Source organism: Xenopus laevis, chromosome 2S, assembly GCF_017654675.1.
Source record: "Xenopus laevis strain J_2021 chromosome 2S, Xenopus_laevis_v10.1, whole genome shotgun sequence".
Lineage (NCBI taxonomy): Eukaryota > Metazoa > Chordata > Amphibia > Anura > Pipidae > Xenopus > Xenopus laevis.
In genome coordinates, this window is record NC_054374.1 from 15,261,918 (window position 1) to 15,280,737 (window position 18,820).

At 39.6% G+C, this 18,820-nt stretch overlaps 1 protein-coding gene across 1 annotated transcript in view; it reads left to right on the plus strand.

Moving 5' to 3' along the window:
* The first annotated feature begins 435 nt into the window (after positions 1-435).
* chodl.S (chondrolectin S homeolog) overlaps positions 436-18,820 on the plus strand; it is a 53,649-nt gene continuing 35,264 nt past the window's right edge. Inside the window, exon 1 of the mRNA XM_018248857.2 lies at positions 436-746. Within this exon, the coding sequence (XP_018104346.1) occupies positions 656-746 (91 nt within the window). The 5' untranslated portion in view covers positions 436-655. The remainder of the gene's footprint in view (positions 747-18,820) is intronic.

Sequence of the window (18,820 nt, forward strand, 5' to 3'; positions counted from 1 at the left end):
TTTTAAAAATGTGTTTCCCTATCAAAGCTCCGATTTCGAGGCATCTATAGACTGCGCATCCTATCCTTTAATTAACATTGTGCGCTGGGCTCGAGTGTAGCAAAGTGTGTTATTACATTGATTACTTTTGCTAATCTGCCTGCCAAGTTAAAGCGGCAATGCAGTCTCACAGCAGAGAATAATTTCCTAAAGCAAAAAAAAAAAAAATGATTATTTTTTTAAAAAAATTATATTTAAGGCACTGGAAAATAAGTTCACTTTTGACAACCTGTTCCTGTTTTATAGTGTGCCTGCGTGTGCCAAATGTATAGTTTGCAGTGACCTGTCACTGGTCCATTACAGAAAGCAGGAGCCGTGGGATTGGCTGCCTGAGAATGGAGAAGGGAAGAAATCAATAGCTTTGGGATGGAGCTAGTTATAGCAGAATACTTCAAGCACTCTGTCTGAAGCATCGCTCATTAAGAGAGATCAGCCTGTGCCTTAACATGACTTACAAAGGCAAAGGGAAATAAGCAACGAAGGAGAAGATATGTGTGAAAAACAGATGTCCTTTCAGTTCTAACAGGGTTTGCAGTCAGGACTTTGCTTCTTTTACTTTTATTTTTTTAGTCTTTTTTGGTTTGTTTTATTGGCTAAAGCCAAAGCTACAGCTACAATGTTCCCAGCGCTGCACTCCAACATGCTTGGTGCACTCCTTGGTGCCATCCTATGGGGGCACAGCAGTTATACCCTTCGTGTCTTGAGCGGTGAGTATCTATATATTTATATATACGTGTAGCAAATTAAGTTTTGCATATGCATGCACACCTGGGGTTATCTTGCAAACATTACTTGTGTGTGATTTCCAGGGCAACGTAATCCCCACTGCTTCCCAAAAAGTATTCAACACAAAACAGTTTGTGCAGGACTTTCAGTTGTTGCAGTGCAGTTGCTGCTGGTCTTTGAAGGGTTAAATGCAAACTGTATGCAAGATAATTGCCAGGCACGAATGAGCCGTAAATGCTTCGTTTTACCCAATTGCTTGTGCCAATTTTGCAGAGGAAAAGATGATCTCACATTAAGATGTGATTTATAGGAAACATTGGAATTATAGAAGAAATTTGAAGTCACAATGCTAATCTGAACAAGTTCCTAATTCTGTTTTGCTGTTCTTGGGGGTCGCTTTGCATGACATGGCAACTTTGCTATCAAGTTAATTAGGAATCGCTTTACTGGGTTACAGAATTGATCAGCATTTACCCAGCAAAGGTAATGTATTTTCTATGATTGGCTAAAGAACGTCATCTAACAATGCATTATGGGAAGAACATGGCTCACAGTTTGAAAGAATCAGTGCAGATTGTGAAGAGGAATTTCTGACCATCAATGCATACCTGAAACGTTCTCTATATTCAAACACTGCAAACCCTCAAGCTTCGTTGGGCTAAAGGAAGGTGGGGGATAATGTCTTGAAACAACTGGACCACCAAAGGTTGCCTATTCGGAATGATCTTGTTTTTACCAATTAGAGATTAAAATCCACCCCCCATATGCTGCCATTCCATTAAAGAATGCTGAGCCCTTCATTTCTGCTGTGAAACTGAAATGTCAGCACTTAAAATGTATTCAATATAATCCATTGCTAAGTTCATTGTGGTCAATGAAGTCACCATTTCTAACTATGGGTCCCAGAACTCTACACTAGTGCCCTATAATGTTACTTTTGAGGTGTCTGCACTCAAATTAGGAGGGGTAGATCAATTAGTTTAAAAATTCTGGAAATCAATTCTTATAATTTAACAAGAAACTTATAAGAACTAGATCATATAGAAGTAAAGAGTTAAGGACATAGTGATGGTGAACTCATTTACACATGGGTCATTATCATAACTGGGGAAATTTGCACCCAGTGCAACAAGTGATGGTCTCTTTTCAGCCAGATGCAGGTAGAAGTATGAATGCAACATTTTCATTGGTTAACAGGTGCCCATTTACATATATCATAATATCATATATACATTGGTGATATTTTATTATCATGCACAAATCTAAAATAGTCTACTTGCACTTTATTCCTAACTACTGCGCTATGAATATGGAAGCTCAGCGGAAAGTTAATCCAATTAATTAATCTTATATTTGTATTGATGTTGGCAAATTAGAAGGCACATGTACTCAATTAACGCAAACCACCAAGGATGAGGAAGGAAGGCTTACCTCCTAACGAGGTACAGAAATCTAAACTAATTTAATTAAAAGCAGCATAATGAAGCAGGTCTATAGGCTGATGTAAAATGTAATTGTAAAACTGGAGAGCCTTTTCTATGGTATATATAATTTATAGCAGAGGCCTGGCAGGTTGACCTTACTCAGAAAGTGTGGTGCTGAAGAGATGTTGGGTTATTACCACTGTACTTAAATAGTGGTCAGATAAAACCTCATAATGATGTGTGGTCACATCTGCTGCCCGTATTCAACAATCTCTTAGCTTCAATAACTTGCCAACTAGTGCCACAAAAGTTCATAAGGGACATGAAACACCTCATTGTGGGATATCTGATGGACACAGTGGGATAATGGGTAGATCAAATGAGCCATGTTACGTTTTCTATATCATGTGTAAGAAGGTCCAGAGATCTTCAAGGAAGCCTTTGACCTCAGTCCTCTCTAGTTCATTCAGTGATCAAGTTAACACTTTCACCTTAAAAGAAGGGCCTTTTCCTTTAGAACTGATCTGGAATTGATATCAAGGGCTGGACTACATATTGGGAAATATGCTTAAAGGGGACATGTCCCCCCAAAAAATATTCCAAATCCTATTTTTATCATGTTAGTCAAGCAAAATGAAGTTTAATTACACTTTAAAAATTATTTGAATCTTGTTTCCTTCAATCTGAGAATTCATAATTATAACAAGCCGGCAGGAGCCATTTTGTGGACACTGTTATTAAGACAAGCCTTGTATCATCTCAGAATCTTGTTTGTGCACCAGAATGGAGGACATGATGTCCATCCCCATGTACTGGCATTTTAATTTGTTGGTGTTACTGTACCTTTAAAGAGCACCCATACCCATACTCATTTTGCCTAAGCTCGTATATTCATGGCTCTGACTGCAACATCTGCAACAAGTCTACTTTGCTCCATAAGCTTTCAACATTTATTTTCATTCTCTGCCGCTTTTCTTGAAGAACCCTATGAAGCCATACTGTTTATACCACAATAGACTTTTGGCCATACTGAGGGCCAAAACCCAAGTTCTGTTCCCAGCGCATCTCATTTTGTGTCCCAGTCTTGCTAAACCTGCATGTGGTCTCCTCGTCTGCAAAACCTACCAGAGAGTCTGCAACTAGATATGACCAATGGGAATTAGCTCTTAACTGCAACTGTGTGAGGGTGCAAGATATGGTTTTAGGATGCCACTAGTCTTCCTTTATTAGGTGGTTATGGGAGACTGGTGCAATTTTTAAACATCGTGTTGAATCCTTGAACAATTCAGATTAACAGAATTTGATATGAGCCTATGCAGTTGTAACAGCTCTTACTTTGTAGATGACCCAGGTGAGGTCATTGTTGGAGTCCCTTGTAGTCCTAGTCCTGATTTATTATTTGCAGTGTGCCTATGTATACCTTGTTTCCCTAGTTGTAGAACTGAAATCCCCTCTACCACCTGTACCCACCCTTACTCCACCCTCATCATAGCATAATACTCATCCCATGTAGAGGTTATTGACTGCTTGTAGACCTTCCCCCAAGCAATTCCTTTCTTCATGAGTTAAATATCACCCACTTTTAAACCTGTGTATTTTGCAAAGTCAGAAACACTTGTGTCCTATATGTATATAATTTCTCATATACCAGACACTGTGCTAACCTAACCTACCGCAATCTGGCTTCTTGTGATAAACAAAGTTTAAACAACTGTTCATTTATGATGATCCTCCCACTGCAGAACTACAGCCAAGCAGAATAAATATATTGCTAATGATATCTACAGTGCACTTTGCTGCTCAATACTGTAAGTTGTTGGCTGAAATGACTGTCGAAATAATGCTGATGCGTTGTGACACCCTCGCCCCTGCTGGGATGAAATATAGCTGCGGCTGTGGAGTTTAGTGGTGTTAGCACAAAAAAGCATGTGGGTTAAGTAGTACTGAATCTGATGAGCAGCTAGCAATTACAGTAACAGGATAATATAGCTTAGGGGTTTTATGGCCAAAAGACCATAGACATAGTTTTATACTTATTTTAATAGGATAGTTCCTATTGATTTGTGGGTATAAAAGATCACTCCAAAAAGAAATTGGACAGCCCTGGTCAACGTTATTTCTCAGCAGTAGTGAAGTGGTGTAATTTCTTCTAGAATGATCCTTAACTAAAGTCAACTTTTCATGGACAGTGCTCCAACATTCAACTGGTCACTGCAGTCATGGCCAATGATCAAGCATAGTGGGCAAGCTGTCTTTTTCTCTATCTATTCTGGTCTCCACATGGGTTTAGGTACTGCAATCTGTCTGTCTGTCGGTCCGTCTGTCTGTCTATCTGTCTATCTATCATCTATCTATCTATCTATCTATCTATCATCTATCTATCTATCTATCCATCTATCTGTCTATTCATCTATCCATCTACCTATCTGTCCATCCATATATCTGTCCTTGTATCTCTCCATCTGTCCATCTATCCATCCACCCACCCATCCATTCGTCCATCCGTCCGTATCTAGCTATCTATCTATCTATCATAGTTGAATCTCATAGAGTTTCTTAAAACAGTTGTATTCCGAAAGAGATGTTCCTACACAGTTATCTACTCTACAGTTTGGATGATCCAGAAAGATAAGTCTGGGGCCTGAAGTCTTTCTACGCGCATGATTTATGCCCGTTTGGCTTTATGTACGGGAGCTGCTCTGAAATGAACTTGCATGAATAAATCATAAACTGTGCATGGTTGAACTGCCATATGCAATTTCACAGTTGATTTTCCATCAGAACAAAATAACATCATAATAATGGCATTGTGTAAACACAACCATTATTAGACCTTAAATAAACTCAAAACTCAACAGTTTAGTAAAATATTAAAATTCTCTGTTGTCACACATCCCTCCTAGCTTGAGAATGCCTCCTGTTAACCTGAAAAGACTCAGCTGTACAATTCTGTTTTAAACGCTCTTTTGGGCAGACCTCTTCTATTGGTTGTTGGTTGTTTTTGTATACACACATGTATTGCACAACGCTGGGTAATAGGGTGGCGTTTTTCAAATCCATGTTAATAATTATAATAATAATAATAATGCTTTTTTTGCTGTTCTTCCATATGATGATTCAATCTCCCATATCTGTCTGTCCCTGTCAGTAATTAGGAAACAAGGCATGGTATATACATATATTAATCACTTCCTTAAAAACCTCTTCCACCACTCCTCCCAACTAGTGATGGGCGAATTTGTCCTGTTTCGCTCTGCCACGCATTTCGCGAATTTCACAAAAGTGGTGAAAAATTTGCAAAGTGCTGATTTTGACGACGGTGACAATTCGCCGGCATCAAAATGAGTGCCGGCGTCAATTCTGTCGTTGGCGTCAAAAAACTTTGCGAAATTCGCGAATTTATATAAATTCCCCCATCACTACTCCCAACTTGTAAAATATAGTAGTAGTTATTTGAGTCTTGTAGCTTCTGAATGATGTTAGTAGCTGTGGTAATGTAGTAATGGTTAGTCTACAGACACACTTTTTGTAGTTCTAGTGCATGTCACTAGCATCTCTTCCACCTTTAATCGGCATGAGCAAATAGACTACAGGTTTCATATCCATGGGCAGAACATGCCTTCAGTGTATGGAATTCATAACTCATTTTATGAAAGGGAATAGCTTTATTACAATTTCACAATGTTCCATTGCTAAAAAATCTGTTTAAAGGGGTTGTTCACCTTTAAAATAACTTTTAATATGATGTAGAGAGTGATACAAATTGTAATTGGTTTTCATTTTTTATTATTTAAGATTTTTGAGTTATTAAGCTTTTTAATCAGCAGCTCTTTAAGTGGACCTGTCACAAAAAAAAGACACAAAGTCTGTACAATAAAAGTCCTTTTCAAATTAAACATGAAATCCAATTTCTATTTTTTAGTAAAGCATTCATAACTGTTGTAAACTCATTAAAAAATACCAGCAGTCAATCAAATATTGTCTGCCCCTCCTCTATGCCTTAGGCATGGAGGTGGGGCAGACAATTACTTTCACTTTCCATTCAGCACTTCCTGGATGTCACTGCTTTCCCCACATTCCCCCGTTCTCTTCACCTTTTTATTGTGTAGCCAGGGCATGGGGATGGACATCGGGTCCCCCATTCTGGTGAACAAACAAGATTCTGAGATGATACAAGGCTTGTCTTAATAACAGTGTCCACAAAATGGCTCCTGCCTGCTTGTTATAATTATGAATTCCCAGACTGAAGGAAGCAAGATTCAAATAATTTATATTGTGTTATTAAAGTTCATTTTGCTTGACTAATGTGATAAAATAGGATTTTGAATTGTGTGACCGGGTCTCCTTTAAATTAGCATTTTAAGCAATCTGATAGGGTCCAAATTACCCTAGCAACCATGCATTCATTTGAATAAGAGACTGGAATATGAATAGGTGATGGTCGGAACAGAAAGATAAGTATAAAAATACATTTGTAGCTTTACAGAGCGATTGCTTTATAGAAGGGGTCAGCGCGCCCATTTGAAAGCTGCAAAGAGGCAGAAGAAAAAGGCAAATAACTATAAAAAAAAAAAATAATGAAGACCAATTGAATAGTTGCTTAGAATTGGCCATTCTATAAAATACTAAAAGTTACCTTAAAGATGAACCACCCCTTTAAGGGGTTAAAAAAGCTCTGGGCTCTAACCCAGACAAAAGTAAGATTTGTCCACATTCCCTCACCCCTAAAAGAATTGTGTTTCTAAGAGGATCAATGTTGGTTGAATAAGTGAATACACTAACTTGAGTTTGACAGGATCAATAAGATCAGTCCAGAATATATAAACACAAACTTGCAGATGGGCAACTTACTTCTCAATTCCAGTGGCAGGTCCTAAACTCTCCCCCTATAGTAGAAGTGATATTTATTCAGTATGCTATGATCTGAAAAGAGGAAAATTGTGGGGAAAAAGTGCTGAAGAACTGGGATTTCATGGTAGAAACTGCCTTGGGGGAGCAGCCTGTTAGACAATGACAAGTTTACATATATATAGTCAATATATATAGTGCTTTATTAGCCATTCATCAGTAATTCCAAGAATATCTAGGGGATAACATCAGTGCTCATCTCCAAATCTCATCCACAATGAACGTTTAAGCGGGCTATCTGGGGTGTTTAGAAAGGTTAATGGCATTGATTTCAAACATTACCCAAGGGGGCTGATTTACTAAATTGCGACTTTTTTGATACGGGCTTTCTGTCACCAAAAATCAGAAAAAGCCACAGAGTAAAAAAGTGGGACTTTTCCAGGATTTTGCCAACCTGACTGCCAGCCTGTCACAGTTTCTAATGCTAACTGGCAGTTGCTGTACAAATATGGCAGCCTTCCCATAGAGGAACATGGAGGATCAGATAGGTAATCTAAAAGCATTGGGCAAATACTTTTATTGCAAAATTATACACACCATGCAAAAACAATATTATGATAGCTATTAAAAAAGGTTTTATTTCATGTCAGTATTAGTGATTAGGCGCGAATTCGTGGTGAATTTGCGCGATTCGCTGCCAGTGAATAAATTCGCGAAACGCCCACGAAAATTCGCCTGAAAAAATTTGCCGGCCTCAAAAAGATTTTTTTCGCTGGGGTCGGAAAAAACGGACGCCGTTGCTGGCGCAGTTTTGCAAATTTTTCGCCGTTCCGCGAATTTCGTGCGAAATTCTCACATTTTTCTGCGGCGCAAATTCGCCCATCACTAGTCAGTATGCGAAATGTTTTAATTTGAAGCTTTTTTGGACAGGACCCTCTTAACCTCTTGCACAAGTTATAGGTTGCATTTTCTAGTGTCACAGGGATCCCTGTTATTATACCCTGTACTAAGCCAAAGTCGTCAGTTTCAGCAGATAAGGTGGTCTATACAATAATCCGAAAAGTGTCTTTTATTAAACACCCATCTAAGGAATAACCTTTAAAAATGCTGACTGCCTTTGTGTGGAACATTAGACACATGAATCACTGTTCTCTTTTATGTTATATGCCATTAAATTTACTTAACCTGATTAATGAAAAGCAGCATGTTACATAATAATTTGTTGTTTGCACCAGACTGACACTACTTTTTATTGTGGTGTGAGCAGATAAAAGGTCAAATTTTTCCTTGCTGATGCTAAGGGGGTGGAGGTAACAATAAATTATGTTTTCCAACTAATTTAAGACAATTAGCTTAGTTTGCATTGCGTTGTCACCTTTAGCAACCAAAAAAAATGTAGCATTCTTCATTAGTGATGGGTGAATTTATTCGCCAGACGTGAATTTGTGGCGAATTCACGTGTTTCGCCACCGGCGGATACATTTGCGAAAATTTAGCATTTTGCAAATTTTTCACCATTTCGCGAATTTCACGGGAAATTTGTGAATTTTTCAGCAAAGCGAAACGGAACAAATTCACCCATCACTATTCATCATTCCAGCGCAGATAATATGTTGAAATCAAATGTCTGATTGGTTATCAAGTGTGACAGGTATGAGACAATGTTCTGTATTCCTAGTGAAATCTCAGGTTACCCTAGATAATTGTTGGTTCTACAATGTGTTGATTTTGGTTTCATATATTTAAAGGAGAAGAAAAGGCTTGGTGCAGTTGGGGTGCCAAATGTAAGGCAACGGCCCGGGGTTATTCCATGAGCACCACGGAGCGATCCACTTCCATCTTCTTCTTTCTTTAAATTTCCCGGGGCAAATGCATGCGCAGCAGAACAAAGTTGGGCTTTTCATTCTACTGCGCATGCCCAGCCACGTGAAGAAGGAGGAAGACAGAAGAATATCACTCCATGGTGCTCACTGGTATAACCCTGGGTTGGTGGAGTTTTCTGCTGATAGGAGCACCGGCCCGGGGTTTCAGGTAAGTAAATAACAACACTTGGGGATGCCTAACATTTGGCACCCCCAAGTGCACCAAGCCTTTCCCTCTAATTTAATCTGACTCAGCCTTTTTAAAGGGCATAGGGCACAGGGCTCAGGGGTGTTAAGGTAGTTCCTTAGCATATAATGTTGAAGGGATCACATAGTTCTTTGTCTTTGTACTGTATTCCAGGAAGGGGATGGATATTGCTGTAGAGCCTGAGGCAGGAGGCTTCAGTAGGAACATCAGTTAGAAGGCATCAGAAGGGAAATGCTGTTGTTTAGAAACCACTTGAAGGAAGAGTCATATAATAAATTTGGACACCCTCTATCTCCACTATTCTGCAAGGACCCAGCTCAGAGAGAGAGTTGCTTGTATCAGTTCTTTAGAATTATAACACACTTTGATCCATCCCAATGGAGACCATGGCACCTTCTGACATCTCAAGAAACTCATTCCTTAGAATTCATGTTATAAAATGTAATGTAATGAGTTACCTTGAAAAAAACCTTTGCAATATCTACAGTCGGTTTGTGCACACATGTTTGTTCCAGCTGTGATGGAGGCCTGGTGGGTTGTTGTTTTGAATGGCTGGTTATTGCATCATGTATACTTGTCTGGGCTGTTACATTATCATAAGAGATGCCCAACCTCTTGTATTCTGCTCATGTATAGCCTTGACTTCACAACATCCCATTAATACTTGAAGGGGGATTTGGAGTTGGAGGGCCATAGGCTGTTCTTGCAATATATTCTCATTTGTGGCCATGCATTTGGGCTTTGTCTTGGGAAAATAAAGGACAAATTCCAAGGAATTCTTCAAGTTGTTTCACATTAGAATCAAAAAGAATTGCCATCAGTATGGGCATGGCCATCAGTGAGATATTTCCCCCAAAAAGCCTTTGTCCTCAATCGGGTTAATTTAATATAGGGTAGTAGTGCTGGGTCCCTGCACTGGGTAAAGGCACTGCACTAACAAGCACCAGGTACCCAGTCTCTCCCAATAGAGTGGCTTATGTTTGTCCTGTGCCATCAGGTAAGTTCCATTAGTGGAGTGTAACACTGACAAAAGTTGTGTTGATAGGGTTACACTAATGCATTCAGCCGCAGCAATGATCATTACAAACACTCAACAACATTCAAAAGGACTGTCCTTGTTTTTTTTCCTCTCTACAAATTAAATCAATTAGTGGAGAATTCAGTCCTGTATGACGTCAACATCCAGTTCTTTCTACAGAGCAGACTTGGCAAAACAAACTCCCCTGTAACGAAAAGCCTCGATCAGTTTGGAATTGTTATAGTGATCAAATGACAAGCAGTTCACCGAAAGTGGTTCATGATAGGGAACATGACCAACATTTCTAGACCCAACTAAATTCTGCTTCATCTCTAGGCAGGACAGGCCCATTGCCCAAAATACTGAGTTTCTAATGATATTTTTGGCCTTACCATGTAAAAGCACAAGTTCCTTATTGTCAACTTCAACAAAAATAATATAAATAATTGCACACTGAAACAGCGGATCTGTTCTTTCAAACCCTCTTGCCCTTGTGTATGTGGAAGGGAAAGAGTTACTGGAACAGACTCAGATACTTTCCCTGAAACAACAGTGTTAGTGCAACAACCTGCAGAGAAAAGATGCCGTCTATCCTTTCCAGCTGGGCCCTGCAGCTGCTTTGGTGTTTAATCATTATTAAGCTAAAGTAGAAGACTACAGACAGACACTACAGAATCACTCCTGAATCCCATTGCCCAGTCGGTATGACAGTAGAGTTTCATTAAAGCCCACTGTGCGAGGAGGACGTGCAGCATACAAGGCTTTTGCTGTGAATTGTGCAGTTGCTTAAAGCAATGGAGATATTCTGGAAGAAGGAACAGCATGGATATGCACCTACTTTATTCATGGCTAGCATTGTAGTATCTGGATGCAATCTGCAGACTTCTCCTGACTCTCAGCAGCTGTTTTTGAAATGCAAATCTCTCTCAAATGAAATCTAGTTACATTGGAAACAGTTGCCCAAGGTATAGTCATAATAATAATATATAAGATAAGGTGCACCTATTGTAAAATATAAGGAGACCCAGAGGGAAACTCAGGGTGACTGCTGGTATTTTGTATTTATATTTATTAAGATCTTATTTTCCATTATTCATGAGTCATATAACTCAAAAGTGGAAGCACTAAGCACCTCTCATAACTGCTGACATCAATAAGTATCATTTATAAGGATATTGGGCTTATTGACAGTATGTATAAAGTGAGAAATATTAGTGTAAACCACTCACTTATGCACACTCTCTTGGAGAGTAAGATGGAAAGTACCGATAGCAAGAGCAGCTTTGTGCTCCATCAAGGTTCTGTAGCAGGGAGTAGCTCCCCAAGGCTCCTAGATTGCCTTTAGTGAAGGGACCACAGTGGATAGGGTGTTAGGTTCAGACTTCTTCTTCCTGACTCCACTGGGTGGGATCCGGACCACTTCAAGGTATATCTGCTTGGGATCCCTTTTACTGCTTGATTCAGTGTGCAGTGCGCATTCGTGAAAAAACCTGAGTGTGCATGCGTTATAAAAACGAAAGTGCGCATGCGCAAAACAAAGATACGCACTAGAGAGATCGCACACGTCTGCTAGAGCAGGAACCGGACTAGAGGATAGGAGAGGCAGAGAAGGTGCGTGCCTGGCGCCCCTCCAGCTTTGAGCCCTAGACACGTGCCTACTCTGCCTACCCCTAGTTCCGGCCCTGGCTTGATTACAATGCCTATGGGAGTCCTCAGCTGTATCATCCTCTGCAGCAGCACTGCTATTACTACTTGCATATACCTCATGACTGTAAGTAAACCAGTGGGATATTTGTCTTGAACAAATAAACTTGTTATGCCTTTGTTTCACCATAAGAACCTCCTGGCGTCCATTAGTCCTATATTTATTGCACAGTAGCCTGAGCGTTGTAGTTATGGACATTAACCTCTTTTGGTCTGCCTAGCCCAAATTACAGTGGCGGAACTACCGGGGAGCAGGGGGTGCAAGTGGACCAGGGCCCGCACCCCCTCAGGGCCCCCCGGCAGCCCGCTCGCCACTGGAATCCGCCGTGTATGGAGGGGGACTGCGCGTCACGCACCTGGGCCCGCCCCCCTCTAGTTACGGCACTGCCAAATTAGCGTTACATTAGAAAGCACCAGGGAATACAAGGTACATAATAGCTCCGTACAGCAGCACAATATAGCTCGAGGCCCTGCAAAAAAATCTTTGGAGGGGCCCAACATGCACTGCAACCCCTATCTGACAACACCCCTCCCCGCTCACTCGGGTGAATTTCTCTATAGAGGAGTCGGCGAAAAATCAGCGAAACGGCACGGGCGTCTCGTTTTTGACGCCGGCGTCTCGTTTTTTGATGCCGGCGGCCATTTTTGACGCAGGCGTCCATTTTTTTCGACGCCGGCGTCTGTTTTTTCAACGCCGGCAACAATTTTTTTTGATGCCGGTGAATTTTCGCCAGCGAATTTTCACGGCCGTTTCGCAAATTTATTCTCTGGTGGCGAATCGCTCAAATTCGCTGCAAATTTGCACCTGGTGAATAAATTCGCCCATCACTACCCCCAGCCCATGGACACCAATGTGGGAGTTTTCTTCCTAAAGGTTATGTCACTGGCCTTATATTTACTGCACTGCACTCTGTACCTTGCTCAGTTGCAGCCCTTCATTTCTTATGGAGAGGGGCCTTCCCCATAGCAAAAAACAAATCATGTCTATATATTGTCTCGTAGACTAACTCTAAGCACTTAAAAGCTTAGCTTCATTGCCTGATCCAAACTGAATAACAAGTAGTTGTCACTGCTATGCCCCAAAGCATAGGTAGATTTTTGATATATTTGATAGAGAATGTGAATATATTTAAACAAAAATAAAAAGTGCATATCCAGTACTTAAGGGTAAGTATGAATATATCATGGATGCTCTCTAGATCCCAGGACTGACTTTATAGGCTTTAAGACATTTACAGTTATGCAGAGTTTTACAAATGAATACAGTTTACTAAATAGCAGCTTTTTTAAAGATCCGAAAATTACTGAAGACAATCCCATCATTTAGTCCCATCAAAACGTACAGTTCTGTATATTTTTTTTTTGTTGTTATCAAGATTAGCGGCTATAGCATTTATGCAATAACAATGATTTCTGCGCAGTTGCTTCTCTTTATTTGAAATGCACAGACTGAAATGTGGATTTGAGCAGAGCCGTGTCTGAGTTAGCAAAGAAAATCTGCTGATTCCTCCCTAGACTGTTCTGCATTGTCCAATGACATCATAAAGAACTGGAAGTGATGATAATGCATTTTGTAGAGATGCAATTACTTTAAGTATATATTGGGCAAAGAAAGATGCAAGCTAATGCTGTTATCCACCATTTAACAAGCCGTGTATTAATCATAGCCATTATCCCTTAATGACTGCTGTTTACTGCATTGTTTTCATTTTCTTACCCCAGTGGTTATTTTTATGGGTTAATGCAATTTTCTGCTTTAGCATTTTATTACTGTGCAGTATAATACAGGTGGACTGGAGTGTGTGGTATATTTAAGTATGCCCGATAGACGTTCTCCAAGTGTGCCAGACAGATATTGATTACATGATTTCACTTGTTTACATTGTGTCCGATACATTTACAGTAAGCTTGCCCATTTGAGCTTACAATCTAGAATTGATACTTTAGGTACGGTGAAGTAGATTGGTTGACTTATAGATACCATGATACAGAGCGGTTGAAAATTAGATACTATTGGGAAATGCTAGTAATTGAGACTGTGGGTGTTTGGGAAGGACAACATATTATGTTTCAGGGTTCATAGTTTACTTATAGTTTCATATACAGGTATTGGACCTATTATCCGGAATCATCGGGACCTGGGGCTTTCCGGATAACGGGTCTTTCCGTAATTTGGATCTTCCCACCTTAAGACTACTAGAAAATCATGTAAACATTAAATAAACCAAATGGACTGGTTTAACTTCCAATAAGGATTAATTATATCTTAGTTGGGATCAAGTACAAGCAAATGTTTTCTTACTACAGAGAAAAAGGAAATCATTTTTAAAATTTTGGATTATTTGATTATAATGGAGTGAGACGGCCTTTCCGTAATTCAGAACTTTCTGGATAATGGGTTTCCGGAAAACGGATCCCACACCTGTAGTAACAAATCCAGCTCTGTGTGCAATATCCGTAGGTAATTTACCTACAATGCAGTATTTTTTCTTAGAATGACAGCTTCTTTGTTGGTACTCAGTGAAGTCCATGCACCACAACTTGTGCACAATGGGCCAATACAAGTGCAAGTAATGGTGCCCCTTCAGTGTTGATTTGGGGAATTGAAGTTGTGCCAGTTGCCAGTTGTGCCTTGCGTTCTTATAACAGCAATTGTTTTCAAATTACATATCTTCTGATGTGTGGCATCAATGGCAGTGTTGTCAGTGTTGTACTCTCTGTTATACAGTCAAGTTTGGTCTTTATTACATCAATATCTTGAGTTTGCTGGCATCCATGACAAAGTAGAAATGTAGATATGTTAAAGGAGTTCCACCTTCATTCTAAAATGTCAAAGGATGATTCAGTCTTGGACCAACTTGGTCCCCACTTGGACCCAACACACTCTACTCCAGCACATACTACTTGTTTTGTGTTGATTGTGGAAAAGAGAGGTCATGGAGCACATAATTTCAGGCAGTAGGTTTTTGCCAGGGCCCATTGGATTTTTTCTCTGTGTCCCGCCGGCACAGTCCAACCCTGGGTTGATTCACACATTATCAGGACAGGGCATCAGAAAGTGGGGCAATTGTGAAGTATTTATTACTCCCTTTTGCTCTTTATTATTGCTCCTATACCCCTCTGAGAATATGTAATACATTACTCTGTTTTGAGAAAGAGAAATGGAAATGTCATTCCTGTTGGTTGGAGTCATTTAGCACTTCCCCAGATTGCTTCTGGTTCTGTGTGACAGGTTATAATCTATTGTGATCTGAAGGAGAACCCCAGCTGGGAGGCTGCATGACTACCCCTATACTGTGTGTTTGGTAGCTCCCTCAGTGTCAGTAATTAGCCCAGAATAAAGTATTAATAGGGGAAAGTAATAAAAGTCAGCAACAGATGCAATGCGAAAAGTTATGTCTTTGCTTGAACAAATTTGCCTTTGTGTGAATTTAATATAGCTTTTGCGAACCCGGAAACTGTTTAGCGACCACGGGGGCCATCTTTAGCCACTTTGGTAATCTCAGTAAGGAAGCTCGGTATCGGCACATGCACAGTTGGAGCATTATCCCAAATTTACCAAAGCAACGGAAGAAGAAAAGGGGGTTTATTTCTCCTTTAAATTCTCACTGAACCTTCTACATGTGCTTTACTGGCATTCTTATCAAGTCCAAGGAACTGCAGCACACTGATAAGATGAATCAGCTTTGCATCATGGTGATTTTATTGGCTTAAGCTGGCCATAGACGCAAAGATCTGATCGTATGAATCGAGGATTCATACGATTTTTGGACCGTCTGTGGAGAGTCCCAACATTTTTCATCCGGTGGAGATCGGTCGTTTGGTCGATCGGACAGGTTAAAAGATTTCTGTCGGCTGCCGATAATATCTCTGCGTGTATTGCCGATCATACGATTTTCAGAGGGAGACTGTCACCAGCTTTGTCGGACATAACTTTCATACGATTGCTGTCAGGGGCAGAACATCGGCTGATCTGTTCTTTATTTGATCTGAATGGTTAGTGGCAGGCCGGGGGATGGGGAAGTCCGATCGTTCGATGATTCCTGCGATCGGATCTTTGCGTCTATGGCCAGCTTTGAACATCAAGTAGACAAAAGGAAGGTAATGTTTCAGGCCTTACTGGACCCTTTATCAAACCTATAGTCATACAATTCTGTGTTAAATAGCATTAGGTGAAGGTGGGGGAAGGTTATGGGAGGTACTGGGCAGGAACAACATACATAACTAAAAATGAGTCCATTCCTATTATCCCGGTAAATGTCCATTGTAAATAAAATAAGTCCAATATTCCATAGTTACGTTACGCAACGACTGTTTTATATGTAAACGGTTTTGCCCCAAAGTGTATAAGCAATAAAAACAAATCAAAGTGGACAAAGTGAACAGGAAAACCAGAAAAATCTGAGATGCTTGTAAGTTAACTTTCTTGCAAATTGCACTCTGTGTTCACTCTAAGATCTCCCATTATATGTAGAAGGTAATGTCAACACTCAGAACATTCCCATTCCCAAATAATATTCAGTATTTTTGGAATTCTTATGCATCAGACATGATTTAATCCAAACTCCAAAGCTATTGATCATTGAAATAACACAATTAATTCCACAATCCTTCATGATAATTTGGCCACCAGTGTTACTGGGAAATCAGTTGTGGCTCTGCAGCTCCAGTACATATACATGAATATATTATCTGCAGGCAGGTTGTAAGACGGAAACACATAGAATAATAAACTCAACCTATAAAGTGGCATGTTTTCTCCTTAACCTCTCCAACGTGTCCTTTGATTTCTAAGAAACTGGGACATTATGAGTATATTGATTGTGACTCTGGAGACTCAGTGTTGATTTCACGCCCACCTTTGTATGATCTAACACAGAACTAATAATACTGTAAGAGATCTTACAGCTCAAGTGCCTCTCAATGTATTATCCATCAATTTCTGTCAGATTCTCTTATTGGGACTTTCTATGCCGTCTGTGACACTCAGTAGCGGCTACTGCACTTGCCCTTTATTTTTCACTATATTAGGAGGGTTGTTAGTTGCCTCTCTTCCCTTTTTTGTTCCTTTTGCACCCAAATTCCTGGGGATGCTCTTGGCATTAGCTTATTCAGCTCATGACTTGCTAGTGACCCTTACCGGCCTGTTCTTTTCTAAATCAGTTAATTTATCTCTATTATTATTATTATTATTATTATTATTATTATTATTATTACATCATTACATTTCAGTGCTTAAAAATAAATGCCATGTCTGCTGAATTCATTTAGTTAATGTTATTGCATGTGCGTCACTAGTGTAAATAGCAAATGAATGACTTGTAGCGTTTCCTTATAATGTAGTGGATTGGAAGCTTTACAGACAGTAGTAATGACTGGCGATTAAAGTACTGCTGCTTATTACATTACTTCTTATTCCATCTATACAGGGGGCAGGCAATTTAAATGTATCTGACCTACAGGTGCTGTGTTTCTACAATAGGGACGATGTGCTAAAACATGCATTTCTGTTATTTGCATCCAGATTCACCATGGTCTTTTATATAAAATTAAATGAGAATTTATATTACAGTAATAAGATTCAAGTGGAAACAAGGAAAAATGAGGAGAGGGGAAAACCGCAAGTGCAAAGTTCAAAGTACAAAGTAATTTTGCCTTGTCCCAAAGTGTTTATTGGGTTTGCTTTATTGAATAAGATGAAGGCTGCAAAGTCTACAAATGTATAAGAGCCCTGGAGCTAACATATTATTTTGTGTGTTTTAATTACCCAAATAACATTATGGATAAAGAAACATGGCAATTTGCATCATTTCGCATATTGAAGGGGGTTATTTATCAAGCTCCAAATTTTTCTAGTCAGACTTTTAAAGGGGAAAATACTATTTTTCAAAGAAAAAAAACCTCTATTTTTTCGGGATTTATTTAAGTCCGATGGTGTTGAAAGTCAGATGAAAACAGTACTCCAACTAAGACCTGCCGAGAACATGTAAAAGTCAATGGCAGATGTCTCGTTAACAACAAAAATGTAGCTTTCAGCTTTTACAAAAAAATCGTAGGTTTTAAGCACAAAGTCCAAAAAATCGTAGAATTCATATTTTTTTACGATTTTATTGTGACTTTTTCTGCAGTATAAAATTTTTTTGAAAATGTATTAATAAATAAGGGGAAAAAGTCAATGTGGATTTGGTCAATGTGGTTTTCAGAAAAACTAGAGAATTTCGGAGTTTGAATAACCCCTTGAATGTAAATAAGTGTAAATGAGTTGTGATCAATAAGAATTGGGGCATTATTGGCACATAGCTCAAATAAATGCATGTTTTACCTAACAACCCAAAACAGACTGAGTAATCTATATGCCCTTTTTTCCCTTGGGATAAGAACAAGTGAGTTGTTCCTTTAGGGTAAGGGCACACGCTAAGATTCAGGGAGATTTAGTCCCCGGTGACAAATCGCCTCTTCTTCAGATGACTAATGTCCCCAAAAAGCCTTCCAGCCGGCTAGAATCGAAATCGCCAGTGGGAAGTTTCCTTGGGCGACTTTGGAAAACGAAGCACTCCGAGTGCCATCCTGCCATGATTTTGATTCTAGCCGGTGGGAAGGTTTTTCGCGGAGACTAGTCGCCCGAAGAAGAGGCGATTTGAAGCTGGGCGATTAAATCTTCCCGAATCTTAGCCTGTGCCCTTACCCTAAATGTAATTCCAGTGCAAAGCCTTTCTGACATTCATTTATAGAGACAGAAACTGGTAGCACTGGATATAATATACACACATTGAAAATAATGTTATCCATCTTGTGTGTCTAGTTTGGATTTGACCAAGGACACAATGCCTTTCTGCAAAAATTTTGGTCAAATTCAGGTTTATTTTTATCAAGTAGCCAGGGGTTACAGTTTGTCCCTTGATATTAACAATAACTGAGTCACTTGTCTTATACATTCATTGGGCCATGAATGTGACCTATTAGCAAGAGACTATGGGGCAGATTTACTAAA